Source organism: Fistularia commersonii, chromosome 12, assembly GCF_037954325.1.
Source record: "Fistularia commersonii isolate RoL2024-O1a breed Wild chromosome 12, RoL_Fcom_v1.0, whole genome shotgun sequence".
Taxonomy (NCBI): domain Eukaryota; kingdom Metazoa; phylum Chordata; class Actinopteri; order Syngnathiformes; family Fistulariidae; genus Fistularia; species Fistularia commersonii.
In genome coordinates, this window is record NC_141295.1 from 8650145 (window position 1) to 8669334 (window position 19190).

Sequence of the window (19190 nt, forward strand, 5' to 3'; positions counted from 1 at the left end):
GCTTCAGGCTGCTCACTGCTGTTATTAATTGTATGTTTGTTTCCCTCCACCCATCGGCCCATCTATACATTGATGAAAACTGTATTTTATCCAGGATATTGTATCGGGTAAAATATACCCAACGCTAGTGATGGTGTTACTTATTTTAACGTTAGTGCTCTAGTGTTAAAAAGGTCCTTGGTAAGAGGGCCCGAGGGTTGGATGAGATCCACCCTAAGTTCCTCAAACCTCTGGATGATGTGGGGCTGTCTTGATTGACACACCTCAGGAGCATTGTGGGTCAGCACTGGGAACAGTGCATCTGGATTGTCAGACCAGGGTGGTGGTTCCCCCTCTTTAAGAAGGTGCACTGGTGGGTGTGTTCCAACTACAGGGGGATTAAACTCTGGGAGTTTGCCCAACCAATCAACTTGTGCTTGGACTTTGGGAAGGCATTTGCCTGTGTCCTTCAGGGAGTACTGTAGGGAGGGGGCACAGAAGAATGGGGTACCAGACCCCTGATACAGGCCCTGTACAAATGATGCCAGAGTTTGGTCCGCATTGCCAGCAATAAATTGGACTGGTTTCCAGTACGGGACGGACTCCACCAAGAGTCCCCTTTGTCATCATTTCTGTTCATAACCTTTAAGAGACAGAATTTCTTGTCACAGCTGGGGTGTTGAGGGGATCCAGTTTGGTGGCCTTGGGATTAGGTCTCTGCTTTTTGCTGATGTTGCGGTTCTGGTGGCTTCATCCGACTGTGACCTCGAATTCTCACTGAAGCAGTTCACAGCCAAGTGTGAAGCAGCTGGGATCAACTGGGGATTGAGATCCTGGCCCTAGTTGTATCCCGGGGTCTTGTTTACGAGTGAGGGAAGATTGGAGCAGGAGATCAGGCAGATCATGCAATGTAAGCAGTGATGCGGACTCTGAATTGATGTGTTGTGAAGAAGGAGCTGAGCTGAAAGCGAAAGTTCTCAGTTTAAACACTGGTCCTATGGTTACAAGCTGTGGATTATGGACGGACAAGATCATGGATACAAGGAGCCTAAATGAGTTCCTTCTGCAGGGAGTCTGGGCTCTCTAAGCAAGACAGTAGGGTGAAAAACTCATTTGAGAGAGGCTTGGAGAAGAGCCATCCTCCACATTGAGAGGAGCCAGATGAGGTTGCTTAGGGATCTGGTCAGAAAGCCTCCTGGATGCCTCCCTGATGGGAATTTACCTCCCAGTAGGAGGAGGCCCCTCAGAAGACCCAGGAAATGCTGGAGGGACTATATCTCTCAGTTCACCTGGGAATTTCTCTGGGTTTCCCCCTTGGAAGAGCTTGACAAAGTGACCGGACTGAGGGAAATCTGGGCCTCTTTGCTATGGCTGCTGCCACTGAAATCCGACCCAAGATAAGTTGCAGAAAATGGATGGATGGATGGATTTGACTGATTGTTATGGTGAACATTGCCGACTTCATGACAAAAGCTTTGATTACTTTGCATTTTCATCAATTTTCATGACACATTTTCTTGTACCTACTGTGGTACATCTGCTTTAAACCGTATAAAGTAAGGCAATGTAAAACAAAGATCATTCACTCCAAAGTATGCCAACAATATATACTTGTAACTGCTATGATCAATATTTTGCTCAATAACAGCGAGATGCACTTCAGTTTATTTCTTTAAACCGCTTTTTCAGAAACAATTTGCCAAGTGACAAGCTCTAGACATTCTACAGTACCACCTCTTATGGAACAAAGTGGTATTCAGAGATAACATGGAGCATACAGTCCTTGTCGAGATGAGATAATTACAAAATGTGTCTCGCCTCCACATAGTTGTGCCTGATTTTCAAAAAACTCATCAGCTTTTCTTGCATTCAATAGACAGAAAACTATTTATCCCAAATGTTTTTTATGCTTGGGAGTGAACCGAAAGAGGTATTAACAGCTTCATAGTCAAGTTCCTATTCGGGAAACCCTTTCTATTCACTTTCTGTATGACGGTGATCAAGATTAAAGATTAAGTCATCCTTTGATTGAGTTCCTTAAATGTAAATTCCCAGGATGCTTGGCATGGCTGCTCGTCTTGAGAGTGGCATGAGCCTCTTGCAACTGTAAATCCTATCTGGAGATCACAATATTGATCCTGACAGTCAATAATGTTATTCATGTAGCCTCACAAGACGATGGCTGTGCTTAGTGACAACAAGTTCATAGCCAGCAAAGCATGAAATTAATATTCTGTCTTAGATGTAAAAGAAAGCCTGGTTGACACTGTTGAGACACAACTGAGATATAGAGTGATTTATTGGTACACCAAAGACAGGTTCAGTAAAGAGACAGGCAACCATGCACACGCCTTCTCTTAGATCAGTCACTCTCCAAAATACACATGTATACCTCAGGAAAAATCAAACAGAATAGTGGATGTGTTGGATTATAAACCACGGAACAATGAAAAGGGTAAGCTAGATAGGACCGGAAATTCACATTGTCAAAATTAGAGCTGCCGACCAAATGCGTGTCCCTAAACATGTGCTCCAACACACACTTAAATATCCTTCTGTTGATCTTCAGGAATAGAAAATACTTCCTGTGTTGCTATGAGTATTTGCATGCCCATTCATGAAGACACTCATGTGAACATTCACAACAGCTGGCCTGGTATGGTCAGCTTTTGTTTTCTTCTCATTGGCTATTTCTGAGATGCAAACACTCTCTGATGTGCCACCGGTTTATCTTTAGCGGCATTCGACAGTGAGAACTGTCAGGACAGAGTGGGGGGTGGGATGAGCAAGTAAAGGAAGTACAAGTGAGGAGCACGGAGTAGAGGTAAGGAAGGAATGGGCATACTTGAGGACGTGCTTCAAGTACCAGAGTGTATGTGTGTGTGTGTGTGGGGGGGGGGGGGGGGGCGTCTACACGTGTGTGTGTGTGTGTGTCTGTGTGTGAGTGTGAGTGCATGGCTCTGGACTTATTAAATATATAAGGTTACCACTGCTGACCCATTTTCAGCTTACACCATCCCATCCCCTGTTTCAATATACTGAAATAAACCAGGTGTCCACAGCCAGGCGACCAAACAAATTCATACAAAATTAATTTCATGTCCGTACCACTTATGCACTCAGGGTGCCCGAGCCTATAGATCAAAACCAACAGTAGCTTTTGGTCTATGGAGGGAAGCCAGCGAATCTAGAGACACCTCACCCATGATTTAGGAGAAGACGTACACAGAAAGGCCCAAATCTATCACTAGAATCTATCCAGGAAGCTTTTGCTGTGAGGTGAGAGCATTAAACACTGCACCACTATGTGGCCCAATTCCCCTAAAATGTCAGATTTAATTTGCCTTTTCAACATGATAGTCTGATAAGGTAAATTATTTCCCCATGACATTATCTCATGTTCACGACCAATCTTCTTAAGTGTGATTAACACCTTGTGGAGGCATATTCATTATCTTGAAAGGAAAACTTATTGTACTTTTTCCATAAAAAACTGTGTACCTGTGCATTCATTGGAAAAATAATTATCCACAAAAACAAAATATCAATACCCATGTGATGACTATCTTGTTACCACAAGAAACTATAGATGAAACTAACAATAAATGATGCCATTTCAGCAGTAAATGTTGTTGTGAAAATAAATGAATTGTGAATACAAGGTCAAAATTTTCTCATGAGAAGCTTTTGATCTTTTCTGTAAAAATGGGGACTATATTTCATGCACAAAACAAGGTATCGTTTTTTAAAAACAATGTAGCAAGTCACGAATGTTGGGGTTTATGTTAATGCTTATTTTCTGTGTGATTTTGGGGTTGCTGGAAATTTTGTGGGTGTGGTTTGGGGTTCAAAGAATTCTGGGGTGTTTTTACCTGGAATTGAGCGGGAACAGTTAGTTGTATTGCAGGCTCTGTAGCCAACAACAGCTATTGCTCATTAAACAGATGTTTTACCATCATCTGGTTGTTTCCCCAACTAAAATGCTACCATACTAATTTTAACCAAACTATCGTTGCTCCTTACACTTAACCATTTCATTTAGTGTGGTCATGAAACAGCTGAAGCAGGGCTGGTAACTCAAAAATCTCATGATAGAGATATTCAGACCAAAGAACAGAAATATTAGGAGATAAGGACACACATAACGGTGAGAACAATGGCTGGTGCATTTCCATAACAAGAACGGACACTAATGCTGATCCCTCAGCTGTGTCATCTGTCTGTGCGTATGTGTGTGTTGTGTTTAAAGATGAACAACACACGCACACACAACTCCATCGAGGTTGTATTCCACTGTACACATGCTGCCCGAAGCTAATCCAATAAGAGAGTTTGAGAACTGCACAGTCATCAGTAATTTTCATAGTTTAACAAGCGGAGGGTCATGTCTTGCATCTGTAAGCATCATTGTGAAGCGTAGGAGATGGAGTGGCCCCCATATGGCAATGCTTACTGGATGAAAAGAAAAATATGACTTGTTTCTCCTGCAGCTCAGCCAAAACCCTCCTGCACACTAATAACCGTGCACCGACACCGGCTTCCAGCAAATAAAAAAGATCGATAATGAAATGTAAAAACAAATGCATAATGAAAAGGGAAATGTGTGTGTTTTTTTTATCTTTTTTGCATCCATCTCCTACAGTCATTTACATTAAAACTTCTAAAATACTGCCCAACTCTGCCTTAAACAGTGAACACAGAAGGATTGACTTAGAAGACATGTGTATCTCACACTTATGTTGGCTTTTCATCGAAGTGGATCAAAATCCCATCCGCTTTGCTTCCATATTATTTGCACAAATGCTGAGCAACGTCTACTTTCCTTGGATTGTGTACTTTTTCTGTCTATTTACAAATTATTTATTTTTATTTATTTATTTATTATTTTTTTACATCAGTGCATGTAAGCTATTTAGATGTTGGGGAGAAAAAAAATCTACCTTTGGTGTTTACATTTTATTTTTACATATATTTTTTAAATTCCAACACATTTGTAGATTTGTTTCAAAATAATTAAGGGAATTAAACTGCTGCCACAAAAGCACAGACAGATCCGGGGCATCCCCTCCTGTCAGTGCCTCCAGTAACCATCTCATATTAGTTTTTTTTGTTTGTTTTTTTCACCAATTATCCTCGAGAGATGACAACAAAGATCGCGCACCATCTTCACAAATCTTTATCGTCTCCATTCCGAACATCTTGCCGTCGGTGCAGGTGAACGCCACCACGGTACGCCGACTGTAACGCCGACGGCGTCACCGAATCGGCCGGGGAGGGAGTCGATGACGGCGCGGGCAACCGGCGCGCCCGATCTTACCTTAGTGAGCTGCGCGATCTTCTTGCACATCTTGCTGTGCATCTGGTAGTCGTACAGCTCCTGCTCTATGTTGGCGAAGTCCGCCGCCGCAGTCCCGTTAACGGCGGATCCAGGCCCGGGGGGCTGCGCAGCCTTACCGGCCCCAGAAGCCATACCGAACCCCCCGCCACCCACCCACCAACCCACGGAACTTGGCCGATTGTGAGCGATGACCGCGCCGCCTCCCGGACGCAAACCCCCGCCGAAATCGGTTCAACTTTTTTACTCGCGCATCTCATTCCTTTGTCGGCGAACTCCCTCCTCCGTGCTCGAACGATTCGCAGGGGAAAACATTCGTTAGCGGATCGACGGGGGCTCCCGTCGTGCGTTCCGGTTGCTGCCCCCTCGTCCGGCGCTCCGCCCGGTAACCGCGGAGGTCACACGCTGGAAGTCCATCGGGGACGCGTTCGCGCCAACCGACCTTCCCTGCTGACAACGGATTTTTTTTTTTTTTTCTACTCTACGAGCCCGGGGATGGAGGCATGCAGACCAACCACCTGTCTCGGAGCAGGGGCGGAGAGGGGCGTGTGTATCCTACGGAACATTACCGGAGACGGCTCGGAGGCGCACTGCTGCAGTGCCGCCCCGCCCCTACCGGCGCTGCTGTATCATTGTCGATCGCTTCGTGAAGAGGAGAGAGGGGGAGGGGGGTCTCCGGGGTCTTTTTTTTTTTACTCCATCATTCACATAGTGTGAACAGAACACACCTTGTCTTATAAACACCACTCCTCTGGTTATTAACACCCAGTAACTGATAAACTACAGCAACTGATAAACAACGAATTCTTTGAAAAGGGTGCATTGGGAATGATAACAAATGATCTCTGCATGGTTTTTCTCTGAACACGTTTTTGCACTGTGAAACGGAATGCCTTTGTCTTTGTTTTTAAAAGAAGTCAACGCAGACCCTGCATTCATTCATGCATTATCTATATCTTTTATCCTGCATTCAGGGTCGAGGTTATCCCGGCTGTCATTGCACAAGAGGTAGGATACACACTACATAGAGCCATACCACCATTCACTCATACATTCACATATTTGGGCAACTGAGGGTCTCCAAAGCATGTTTTTGGACTGTGGAAAGAAACTATACAGCTGAAAAAAATAAAGGGAATGCTTAAACAATACAATGTGACTCCAAGTCAATCACACTTCTGTGAAATCAACTTAGGAAGCAGCACTGATTCATTTTTGATTTGTTTTAAAGACATTACATCAATGTTGGATCAGCCTGTAGTGTGTTTTTCCACTTTCATTTTGAGTGTGACTCCAAATCCAGACCTCCATGGGTTAATAAATTTGATTTCCATTGATAAATTTTTGTGATTTTGTCGTCAGCACATTCAACTACGTAGAGAACAAAGTATTTAATAAGTATATTTCATTCATTCAGATCCAGGATGTGTTATTTTAGTGTTCCCTTTATTTTTTGTGCAGTGTAGTAAACCCGTGCAGGCACAGGAAGAGCATGCAAACTCCACACAGAAAGCCTTTTTGTTGCAAAACCTGGGACCTTCTTACCCTGACATGGAAAGGCTAAGCACTGCACAAGATCCTACTTCAGTTTTGCCTGGTTAGGGCCTTGCATGGCAGCTCTGTGGTGCAAGATTGTGTGTGAATGTGTTCAACGTAAGGGCCTTTAGAACTGCAAAGTGATTAAAGCTCTATATAAATGGGGATTGTTTGCCAGTTACTTTATTCTGAGTAATACAGATATTTGTTTTATTTTAAAGAAATATATTCAGCAGCTTTCTCTGTGACAGCGATTGCAAATGAGACTCATTTAACACCTGATTTGTAGTTTTGTTGTGTTGAACATATGCAGCGTTTTAGTCAGGGAAAACACCTGGTTGATGGTAAAACGTCAGTTTAGCAATAGCTGTTGTTGGCCGCAGCCAATATAACTAACTGTTCCCACTCAATTCCAGGTAAAAAAAAAAAACAACAACACAGAATTCCTTGCACCCCAAACCACACCCACCAAATTCCCAGCAACCTCAAAATCACAGACAAAACAAGCGTCAACATAAACCCCGACATTTGTGACTTGCTACACTATGCAAGATATCTTTCAGTGCATGTTTGCATTTTTACAGCGGCTGCTGATGTTAGCACTCAAAATCACTGACATCTGCAGGTTGAATCAGACCTCAGCTCCCTGACCTTTCTGTGGCTGTGCTTTTACATGCCGATCGCCAAACCACCCTGTTATAACACACAGTGACAGATTCAGATTCATTCACCTCCATCAACAAACCAAGTCCCAAGCAGGCTACATGGACCATCTAAATATGGACCTCTGACCAGACTCCAGGTCCAAGTCGACCTGCAAAGACATCCCAAGAGAGCATTTAATCCTATAAAACGATGAGGCTCTATCACACTGTAATTACACTCCGCACCCTGGCAGACACTTGGCTTTTGATACCACAGCGTTGTTGTTTTTTAAATTTCCATTTCAGCCAACAGCGTAAAGTCTGTGTCTGAAAAATCTATATCTCATCTTTAAATCTGTAGGATCCAGCTTCAAAAGTACTCGGCCCCACCGGCAAGTTACATGATAATTGCCTTGTGCACTGAAATAATGGAGTCACTAATAACAGTTATATTATTTGTTCTTATTCAGCTAAATCTGTAATTTATTTTATTGATTTTTACATTTTTCTTTTTCTTTTCAAATTTCTTCTAGTTTATCTTCTAGTTTTAGCACTCCAAATAAAACACCTGCATGGAGCCTTTAATCCCAGTGGTCCATGGTCTTTTCCATAAGGATATCAAACACACATAAAAAAAAGGTAATATGAACCAGTGAATGTCCATTCACAAGGTTTACCAAGCAGTTATATTCAGGCAAACAAATCTCTCTGAAAATTACTCGGAAGCACGGAAATCAATTATGTCATGTTTTGCTAGCCTGCCATTGCAACTCAAGAATTCAGCAGCTTGTCTACTGTGGTCAGGGTCATCACCAGGAGGCAGGAGGAATAATGAAAAGCTCATATGTGGGAATTAATATGTAGTTATATAATACTAGTTAATAATCTCAATTTCTTTCATTCACTCATAATAGTAAGCTATGAAAATGTGTGTTTTACATTAACGATAAAATGAATCAGAAAAGAAATCCAAAAAATCATATATTATTTAAATATTGTGGTAGAACATATATAATGTAAAATAATCAACAAATAAAGAAATCCAACATTCAATGTCATTTGTAAGATAAGATAAGATAAGATAAGATAAGATAAGATAAGATTAGATAATACTTTATTGATCTCCATAGGGGAAATTTGTTTGTCACAGCAGTGCAACACTAACAATATCAATTAATATGAATATGAATATGAATATAGATACAAGAGGCATACAAATAGAAGAGACAACTGATAACAACAACAGCAAGGATTGCTGCCATGTCAAAACTCAAAAAGGTAAATTACAGAGAAATAATAACATGAATTCCAGCCATACAGAGCAGAGTGCAAAGAATATAGAATAAATCTAAAAGAAGAGAGATCATTTCACTGTCACGTTCTCAAATGTTTAGGATGGATAGATTATAAGGGAAATGGAAACGGCATATAGGACGGATATTAAAGAAATAAATGTTCATGGCTTAAGTGACTATAATAATTTATATTTTTTTCCACGCCTATTATACATAGAAATACTGGAAATCACTGATTTTCAAAAGGCGAACGTGCACAGCGACCAAATTTATGGATCACTACCATCTCCGTACAAAAGGGGCGCTGCAAGAATTTGAGGCCGTTTTGTGTCTTATTGATTTTAAAAAGCGAAGAATAAGAACTGAATTCGCGCCCGTTCTCGCGAGAATAGGAGAAATTGAATTTGAAAAGAGGCGGCACTGCATTTCGAAAGAAGAACAACTTGAAAGGTAATGTAAACGGTATTTCTTTAAAAGGACATTACTGGATTAAAAAAAAAAAACAATTTTGATAAGATATCAAATGGACATTCGACAATATTCTTGCTTGAAAGCAGTACTCGTTGTATTTAACCAGGCTACGTCTTTCATGGTAATTGAGGAAGGGACAGCTGTCTAAAGGAGAATTCGTGGCTATCGAGTGGGTTCTCGAAGAAGTAGTTTAATTAAAGATTACCCGAAATAACCTCTTAGTATTTGGTTGTTGTTATTTTTTAAAGGAAAAGATGAATACGGAGAACGACATAAGCATAAAGGAGGCGTTCCAACGCGCTCAAAAGAGCCACTTCAATAAAGCGAAACTGGTGGCTACCCTGAAAAGCTACTACAACAAGGTGAGTCACAAAAAATGTGTGAAAATGTGAAATGTTTTAGTTTGTTGACATTTGAAATTCTGTCTTAGCTTGAGGACAAGACCTCATTCCACGAAGAGTTTGTCCATTACCTGAAGTACGCCCTCATCGTGTACAAACGGGAACCGTCGGTTGAGACTGTCATCGAATTCGCAGCGAGATTTGCCTCAAGCTTCCAACCCACACCGAAGTCGTATGAGGAGCAGGAAGATGAAGAAGAAGAAGAGGAGCAAGAAGAGGAAGATCATCCTTTTTTGAGCTTCATTTTCAATTTCTTATTGGAGGTAAGAGTATACTTTTGTGAAATCGCTCTTAGTATTTGCGAGAACTACTGTGACATTCAAGCCTGAGTGAGAATTAGGTTGATAATTCAAAACCAAACTTTTATTTTTTTTGTTTATTTTTTTGTTTTTTAGTTTTGATTCATTCACAGCTTTCAAAAACATCCCTGTTTAAGTAACTCATAAGATAATATTGATTTTAACCTCTTAATTGCTCCTTTTAAACACAATTTCACAAGTGCACACACTAATGCCATGACCAATATTCTTATGCCTCATTAATTGTACATAATCTCTCGTTCTTTTAATCCTGCTTTTGTTTAGTTTCTACAATCCGATGATTCGTTCCTTCACATTCTATTTTCACAGTCTCATAAAGCCAACAGTCATGCAGTGCGCTTCCGTGTGTGCCAGCTGATAAACAAGTTGCTTGGTAGCATGGCGGAGAATGCTCAGATTGACGATGACCTTTTTGACCGTATCCATCAAGCCATGCTGGTCCGTGTCACTGACAAGTTTCCAAATGTCCGGATTCAAGCTGCGTTGGCCATGACCCGCCTTCAGCAGCCTAGTGATCCAGATTGCCCAACTATCAATGGTCTGTATGATTACAGTATCTGTTTACACTTGTAGACCATGTCATAATGTCATGTTCAAATGTAAAATAGATTTAATCCCATACCACACAATAGAAACTCTTTGATAATTTAACCTGGACTGTCAGAATGGGGAATATATTTTGTGTTCTCTGTTATATTGGATTAAATAAGGATGTTGTGGAACTGGCAGTCCTTTCACAGTGGTGACCGCATATAAAATAGGTTATCAACCATTTGATCCCTTCTTTTACACCTCCCATTTTTAATCTATCTTGAAACTAAACTCTGAAGAAGTATTTGTTGTTTGTGGTTTAACATGTTTATATGTATCGCTGTAATTGCCCAATGCTGAAAAGCCCTATCTTTCTCCTTTTCAGCCTTTATGTTGATTCTGGAAAATGATTCTAATGCTGAGGTGCGGCGTGCTGTTCTGTCCTGTATTGCCATGTCCCCTCGCACCCTCCCAAAAGTACTCAAACGTACGCGTGACATGAAAGAAAGCGTGCGCAAGTTGGCTTACCAGGTAGAAATGTGAAAATATTAAATGACTGCTTATTGTTCATTGATTTCAAACACATGGTCATGGTCTCGCTTGTAAATTTAGATACTGTAATAACAGCCTAGATTTCACCCTGTTTTTTTTTCCCTTCTCCAGGTCCTGGCTGACAAGGTGCATGTTTTAGCTCTGACCATCGCACAGAGAGTCAGTCTCCTTCAGCAGGGACTTCATGACACATCAGGTAACAACATTTTAATGTGCGTGGCCAGATTAGGACTTGTGTTAAAAGTTCATCGTGCACAACTACTTTGTCTCACTGGCTCTACTGTAGAAGCTGTGAGGGAAATTGTTCGCTCCCGCCTGTTGCCAGCATGGCTACTTCGACTGGAGGGTGACGTCCTACAGCTTCTGCACAGGATAGATGTGGAGAACTGTGCCCAAACAGCCCTGGAAACACTAAAAGCCATATTAATTAGCATGCCCACCGATGAACTGCTGCTGAGCAGAGTACAGCAAGATCAAGGGTACAAACTGCCAATTTTCCGTATTGGAAAAAAAATTGTGTATACGGTGCAAGGAAAGGAGATTTAATCACTTTTTTAAACAGGAAGCTGATTCCAGTGGACTCCCTGACTTGTGAGAATGTGCTTTACTGGCGAGCTCTGTGTGAGTTCATCAAAGATAAAGGCGATGATGGTGATGAAATGCTGGAGCAAGTGTTGCCAGATGCTGCAGTTTACTCTGACTACCTCTACAGGTAAGAGATTTACTCATTTGGTACATCATATTCAGGTGGTTAGCTGACTGTATTTTTCACTGTTGCTGAGTTAAGTTAAGGCCTGACTTCTGCTAAACAGAAACAGGCATTCCAGAATGTGGAAAGTATAAGCCTGCCAGTATCAGATTATGTTAGAACTCCATGTATCTGAAGGCAAGCCCAGTGTTCTCAGAGGAGCTATTTATGTTTGTAATTGTGTGACTTACTTAAAGGCCGAGATGATTGCTTTTGTTATGGGTTTCGGACTTTAATTTTAAGTATACATCATTATACCAATGATCCATTTATGACAAACGTGCTATTCTTAACCAATAGTCAAATAAACTTCTGTTGACACTCTTTGCCCTTGTTTCAGTGGTTTTACATTTTGGCTCTAACCACTATGATCAAAAGGCCCTTGTACTTCATCACCTAATAACTGATTTGAAATTTGGTTGTCGACCAACTTGTTCAAAATTCCCAAAATACCGCACCCATTACATTGTCACATTTTGAATGTCCAGGTCTTGACATTCATTATTAATACCATTCAAGAGGCCTACTGAATATAATTTTTTTTTATACTACCAGTTCATACAGTTAAGATCAGTTAACAATGAGTTGTTGAAAATATCAGCCAAACATTAGGATACTGTATCTGAAATGGATTTCTATCTATCAAGAGACTCAGGAGCTCAATAAAGATGGGATCCTCTGCAAATTGTTCTTTCCGCCAATTTTTAACAGCTATTTATTGTATTCTCTGATTTCATTGTACTTGTGACAAAGGACATGTAAGGTGATGGTGACATAAACTCAGACTACATACATTTGCTGAGAATTAACACTTTCAGTTGGTCTAGCAGCCCAACTGCTCCACTTTTGCTGTTCAAAGTTTTACGATTACAACTCACCATTTAATTTTCTCCCAGATTTTCAAGTCAATTGTTCAATTGTGCGTTAAGATTTAAATCTCAGCTGTGTTACCTGATTCTTCAGATATTTGAAGTCAGTGCCTTTGCTGTCAGAAGAGCAGAGGGCTGACTTTAACCAACTGGAGTTGGTCATGACCCGAGAGTTCATCTCCCAGCAGCTCATCCATCTCATTGGATGTCTGGACACCAACGAGGAGGGCGGCAGGTAAGAGAGTGCTGGTAGAATGTCCTGTGAGTTTCCTCCCAAAAAGGCATTGATTTATAAAGTAATAGGCAAACCAAACAAAATCTTAATTGTTCAAAATGTATCTTCTTACATACAACCCATTTTTATATCACATGAAAGTAATCTTTTGCCACCTTTCAATTAATTTTCTCCACAAGTCATGTTTTTGTTTTTTCTCAATTTTCATCTGAAGTCTGTATATGTAGCCTGCAGTTCCATTAGGATTTGGAACTTGCAGGTTTATATAGATCATTTTTTTCCCCCCGCATTGCCGTTTCCTTCAAAAGAATTCTGGTTAAAAAACCTTGGACAAGGTACAGTTTCAATAAATCATTCACATCTTGGCAAAATCAACAGTCTCCAGTTCATTTCACTTACTGTCCATTGTTGGGATTATGTCTGCAATTTCTGTATCACAGAAATCATAGGACTAGAATTTATGTTGACTCAAATCTTTCCCGACTTTGCTGACATAACTCATTAAAGGTGGACCAGGTTTGAGGAGATCAAGTTGACAAATTGACAATGCATATCAGCACAAAGTAATAATTAAATTTTGAATTGGCCTGATTAAATTAGTTTTTTTTAATTATTTTGCTGCCTTTTGTAGGAAACGCGTTTTTGCCGTGCTGCAGGAAATGTTGGCTCTGCCGCAGACTCCCTCCTCCCTGGTCTCCTTGCTCACCGAGAAGCTCCTCAGTCTCATTCCTGATGATCAACGGCGCATACAGACTGTAAGTAACACGGTTATATCTCCAAATCTGTCCATGAATCAATGTCAAATTTTTATATTAATTAATTTTCTCTTGCAAAAATGTCTGCAACCACTTCTGTTTTACATAGGTAGCTGAAATTATCTCAGATCTGAGGGCACCTATCATGGAAGAAAATGAGCCAATGGATGTAAATAAGACCCGTCGACAACAGGTTCAGGTGAGGAACAGTCAAATATTTGCTACCACCGTAGCAGAGGAACAAATAGAACACAACACAGTTTTTAAGTTTCCTATGCAATGGGGAAAGCAAATACTTTTTGAAATATTCTAGATGTAAAAAAATCAGAAATTGTAAGCATTTGTATGTTTTTAAAGTTCTCTGTTCTTTTTTGTTTGTTTTTTTTCTGCAATCTTCTGTGGTATTTGTATTTCCCCTGTTCTCTTCTTTTGCCTTCAGCAGGCAGGTGGTTGGTTTTAGTTGACAAATTGTTAGATTGATCGGATGTTAAGGTGCAAACTATTGATGCCGAGCTGAACCACTTCTAGTCACATGTATTTACCGCTGTCCTCGTTTGGAGTTTCCTTGTTGATAGTCTGTTTTGTTTCCTTTGGCATTAACAAGTTCCCCCATGATTGAAAAAGCAGCTTTCTTACATCCCTACGACAGTAAAAGTATCAAAATGTTTGGCTCCAGACCTGGTCTCTTCTTCTGTTACTATATCGTCAGTCAAACACAGCAAAGTATTTTCAGAGTGGTACTCTGGCCCTGGGCCTCGGCCTTTGGTTTTGTTTTATCGGTCTCTCTCAACCAAGAATGCTCTTGGTGAATGGATCCCAACTCATTTGCTGTTTTCCCTCTTGACTTTCCCATACAGTTAGCAGAGGTCAAGGTGCGCATTTTGGAGGCTAAACAGGCCATGGAGGACTGTATCACAGCCCAGGACTTCAAACGTGCAGCTGAGCTAAAGGACTCCATTACCGAGCTGGAGAAAAGCCGGAACAAAGTCATCCAAGAAATATCAGGCAGCAGCCAGCAGCCTGACAAAGACATCCGCACTGAGAAGGTAAACCTCACATTCCATCTTTTTTTTTATGATTGATGGAATTCTGTAATATGCACTATGACGCAATTATTCCCCTGAAATGACAATAAACCAAACTTTTTTTTTTCTTATCTGTATTTCAGAATGACCCCGAAACACTTCTCAGGTGTCTCACCATGTGCGCTGAGTTGCTGAAGCAGATGAACATCAAAAGTCGTATTGGTCCAACAATCAGCGCCTTAATGTCTTCACTGGTAATACACTGTTTTTCTGCGAATATTTCTTTTTTTCACTAGCTCTTGATGTTATGTGATGATTTCAGGAGCAGTAACAAACGTGTTTAAAGCTTGTAAAATATTTGAGAAGTAAATGAAAACCTCAAAGTTTGATATCCTGACAAAGATGCACATCATGAATTGGCACATTTTCTGTATCTACAAAAAATGTGACCCAAAGACCGCGTGATCAAATGGAAATATCTGTTTCTTATTTTATTTCTTATTTGAACAATAAAAATCAGTCAATTGGTCTGCTCTGTGCCACTGATAAGCACATTCAGCAGAAGTACACAGGTTTGAGAGATGTTACCTCTGCTTGAGTTACCCTGAAAGCTATGGGTTGGTTATAGTTAACACACACTGCTTAGCAACCAGGCTAAGGCTTGTCTTTTGGGTGTTGCAGAAGTTACCATTATCTCCACCAATCTTGTTTTACTGTTGGTCGCAATCTAAAGCCCGCCGCAACATCTAATTTTATTTCTATGTATTTTGCTATTTTTTTGTACACGAGGTAAAACAAATGAAAGGAGTTGGTGGCTCTAATGGTGAAGAATATGTGTTATTATTTTCAAAAATGCACTTTTTTATTACTTGGCATTCATTTGTGCTCCCCCAAATTGTTAACCATAATAATAAAATCACAGACGAGCTGTGCAAGACAATCAAATAGGTTTTCTCCATAGGTTGTGTTTCAAAGCCCTAGTTCATTAAATATCAACTATTATAACTTTCAATTAATTGCTAATTGGACAATTAACCAAAGTTATTTACATCAAATCTTACAACATACATTATATTTCTCCAATGCTTTCTTTGAGTTCTAATGTTAGAGATGGTTGATTCCAACAGCAGAGATTGTCTGTGGTCGGAATTTTTGTACTTTATTTTTTGGTTGTCACCCTCAGTTGTTGCTTAGTAGCCACTGAATAGTATATCACTGATTTAACATTGACGTTTTCTACCAGATCCTGCCCAGTATCGCAAATGCTCACCCAGGTGTCCGTAACATGGCAGTGGTGTGTCTGGGAATGTGTACTCTACACTGCAAGGAACTGGCCAAAACCCACATGGTCCTCCTGCTCCAGGTAATGTGACATTCGCACACTTTCTGCCTCTGAAATTTTGTCAAAATGGCGAGCAAACAGAACAGTTTTTTTTCCCTTTTAGATTGCCCAACTGGATGAAGTAAAGATCCGAATAAGTGCTTTGCGAGCCATTGTCGATCTGCTGCTGCTGTTCGGGTTCCAGCTGCTCTTGGAAGGGCCGGTTGAGCAGAAGGCTCCTCCCATCCAGTCAGCGGAGTGGCAGGAAGAAACTGAGGACAAGGGAGAAGCCACAGAGGACACAGCACAGAGCATAATCGTGATGCTGTCCGATTTTCTGAACAGTGAGGTGACGTGACGGAACCTTCGTAGCAAATGCGCTAAATTCCGCTGGTGGAATTGAGGAACAGCGTGATTGAGTTTTTTATACCACTCAATGCTCTCAGGTGTCTGACCTGCGTACGGAGACAGCGGAGGGCCTGGCCAAACTCATGTACAATGATCGGATGTCCAGCACCAAGATGCTGTCCCGCTTGGTGCTGCTGTGGTACAACCCCGTCACAGAGGACGACACTCGTCTCAGACACTGCCTTGGTGTCTTTTTCCAGCTCTACGCTCGCGAGAGCAGGTCTCTAACACACTAACAGACAAATGGGTCGTGGTTGAACTCAAGTTTGCTCTTTTATATCCCGATAAACAAAGTTTTTGAAGTACATTTTCTTACTGTAACTGATTAGGTAAAGTTGTATTAGGGCAAAAAGAGCAATTTATTCTTGCGCTCCAGGGCCCACCAAGAGGTGTTCGAGGAGAGTTTCCTGCCAACTATCAGGACCCTGATGAACGCCCCTGTTACCTCTCCATTAGCGGAGGTGGATGTGAACAATGTGGTTGAGCTGTTTGTGGAGCTGACTCGCCCAAGTGTCCTGCTCAAACCCTCTGCCCACACTGAGGTGAGATATATTTTAAAAATCAAAAATGTGTTTTTCCATTTTTTTATGGTAACATCTTTGACAAATCAATTCTGCCTTTACACTCATGGCTTACTTATAGACACGATATGAAGAGTTTAAAAATATTTAAGTGCCTATCCATCAATCTTCTACTAGTTATCTGTGTGGCTATTAGTGTATTGAAAAAGAGAAAATAAATTGTGTTGTCTTAAGGTGTGTGTCCATGACTACTTGGCAATGCGAATCTGTGGGGAGATATTGAAGGACCCAACAGCTCCCGAGATGCGTCTCTACGCCAAAACTCTAAGCAACCTGGGGCTTAGTAGAGACGAGACTGTTAGTAAAGACCTTCAGACTCTACTGCAGCAGCTTGTACAGGTGGGCAAGAAACACATAACCGGTATTAGTTTTACCAAGTCCAGTGTTGGAGCAGCCTCATAAAACCCGCTGCCCCAAAATCCTGGCATTTGTACCAAGACAAAAGTCAAATTCACCAAGGTCTCTTCAATAAATCGGTTCGATTTGGAAACGCTTTGTTTGCTTAATTTAAATCACGCTTTAACCCCCTCATTTTTTGCATCACCTCCTCTGCTGTTCTCCAGGTGGTGAAGGACCGGGTTTGCCTCCGTGCTCTGGAGAAGGTGATTTCGCATCTGGTGGATTCCAAAGAGCAGGCAGAGCTCCTAGGAGCGTCCGCGCTGCAGCCACTGGATGTCAACGCAGATGGTATGGTTCCATATATCATGGTTTGGAACTTGACGGGCCCACATGCAGACACAAGACTCTGCTACAGATAAAAACAGGTTTACTGAGTTCAGTTACTTGGCGTATAGTTCGAACTATGACCTCTACCAGGGGGAACCACTGGGCTGTGGTGCCAGGAGATTTCTGGCGGCAGGGGAACAGCTGCTGCTGGATGGTTGCGTCGTCAGAACTGCGACATCCAGGGTCAACCGCACGAAAAGCCCGGTCGGGATGGGCAGCCAAGCAACAGACGCTGGCATTCCTGGATGAGGGAAAGCCTGGTCGGGTCATGGGCAGCTAGGCGGAAGGCGCTCGCATACACCGATAGGAGAGAACCCAGTTGGGTCACGGGCAGCTAGGTGGTAGGCGGTAGCACACACGGCGCTGAGGCGCTGGTTTACACTGACAAGGGAAGGAGCGAATGGTGAGGGATGGCATTGGAGACAGAAAAGAGTGACTGGTGAGCGATGGCGCGGGAGACAGATGGAAATTAGCGAACGCCCTGGCACCCAGTGAGGCCAAAGTTCTGGCTTTTAAGCCCTCACTGATTGCTACTAGGGCCAGACGTGCCCTCTCAATGCACGTCAATCTGCCGCTGGTGTGTGTTCAACCCTAACACTTAGCAGGGATTAATTAAACAAAACAAATTAAAAAAAAAAAAAACATTCCGGCAGAGTACCAGGAGCAGTCACCTCTGCGTGGGACCAGATGGCTGTATTCTAAACAATGCTAACAATTAATTGAAATTGGACATTCTTAGTTAAAATGGCTCCACCGCTGCGGTTTCTCAACAGTTGTCTCATGAAATGACATCTCTCCCATGTTTCCACAGAGATGACAGATGACCTTTCAAAATCTGCCAAGAGAGCCAAAAGAGGTAATGCACCCTCAACATTTTTGTCCAGTATAAAGCTCTTTTTGTTTTTTTGTCATTGTGAGCCAGACTCATTTGGTGTTGTCCCATTTGCAGGTCAAAGTAAACTAGGCCCAGCCAAAGGGAACAGAAAACCCAACCGAAGAGAGGAATCGTCAGAAGAGAGGTGAGGGTCCTCGGTGGTTTATGCCCTTTTTTTTTCCTGCATTAGTCTCAGATTCCCACACTCTCTGTTTCTGTGCTCCTTACAGTGATGGAGAAAATGTCCCAGAGTCTATTTCTTTGGTGCGCCCCTCCCGTAGAGCCAAGGCTGCAGCTCTCGAGAAGACGAAACTGGATCTCAGCACCCTGATTAACCAAGAGGCCAGTGTGTAATAACAGCTTTGGTTGCTTGGTTTTAGATGGTAAATGGAAAGGAAAAAATATTTTACATATTTTCATGTTTGAGTTCTTGTGTGGACATTCTTTTTTTATAGAAACACTTTAAGTAAGCCTTGATCACTTAAACAAGCTATGGATGTAATTCCTGCGATCGTGTCACCTTTTAATACATTCTGTCCCGTACCATGTTTTCCTGTCAGGATTTGTCAGTTTAATAAAAAGTA

At 41.6% G+C, this 19190-nt stretch overlaps 2 protein-coding genes across 4 annotated transcripts in view; one reads left to right on the forward strand and one right to left on the reverse strand.

The window, feature by feature from the left end:
* fam184b (family with sequence similarity 184 member B) overlaps window positions 1–8074 on the reverse strand; it is a 34786-nt gene extending 26712 nt beyond the window's left edge. For both annotated transcript variants that reach the window (XM_086156840.1, XM_086156839.1), the window contains exon 1: window positions 5297–8074. In XM_086156840.1, the coding sequence (XP_086012966.1) occupies window positions 5297–5449 (153 nt within the window). In that variant the 5' untranslated portion in view covers window positions 5450–8074. The remainder of the gene's footprint in view (window positions 1–5296) is intronic.
* Window positions 5985–19190, forward strand: ncapg (non-SMC condensin I complex, subunit G). Of its 2 annotated transcripts, none has more exons than XM_086156842.1 (22): window positions 5985–6322; window positions 9509–9622; window positions 9691–9924; window positions 10291–10519; window positions 10898–11043; window positions 11176–11260; window positions 11351–11543; window positions 11627–11776; window positions 12776–12916; window positions 13548–13671; window positions 13781–13870; window positions 14529–14717; window positions 14840–14950; window positions 15940–16059; window positions 16142–16366; window positions 16464–16645; window positions 16802–16967; window positions 17181–17345; window positions 17570–17693; window positions 18544–18588; window positions 18682–18751; window positions 18837–19190. In XM_086156842.1, the coding sequence occupies exons 2-22, from the start codon at window positions 9515–9517 to the stop codon at window positions 18958–18960; spliced, it is 3021 nt and encodes a 1006-aa protein (XP_086012968.1). In that variant the 5' UTR covers window positions 5985–6322; window positions 9509–9514; the 3' UTR covers window positions 18961–19190. The 2 variants fall into 2 exon arrangements, with proteins under 2 accessions (XP_086012968.1, XP_086012967.1); XM_086156841.1 differs by lacking the exon at window positions 5985–6322 and adding an exon at window positions 9211–9239.

Bases quoted from the DNA above. Each gene is read 5' to 3' on its own strand.
- ncapg (XM_086156842.1), top strand. From the start codon at position 9,515: ATGAATACGGAGAACGACATAAGCATAAAGGAGGCGTTCCAACGCGCT. The intron at 11,261-11,350 runs GTAACAACATTT...GCTCTACTGTAG, and splicing joins GGGACTTCATGACACATCAG to AAGCTGTGAGGGAAATTGTT. The intron at 14,951-15,939 runs GTAATACACTGT...GTTTTCTACCAG, and splicing joins GCGCCTTAATGTCTTCACTG to ATCCTGCCCAGTATCGCAAA.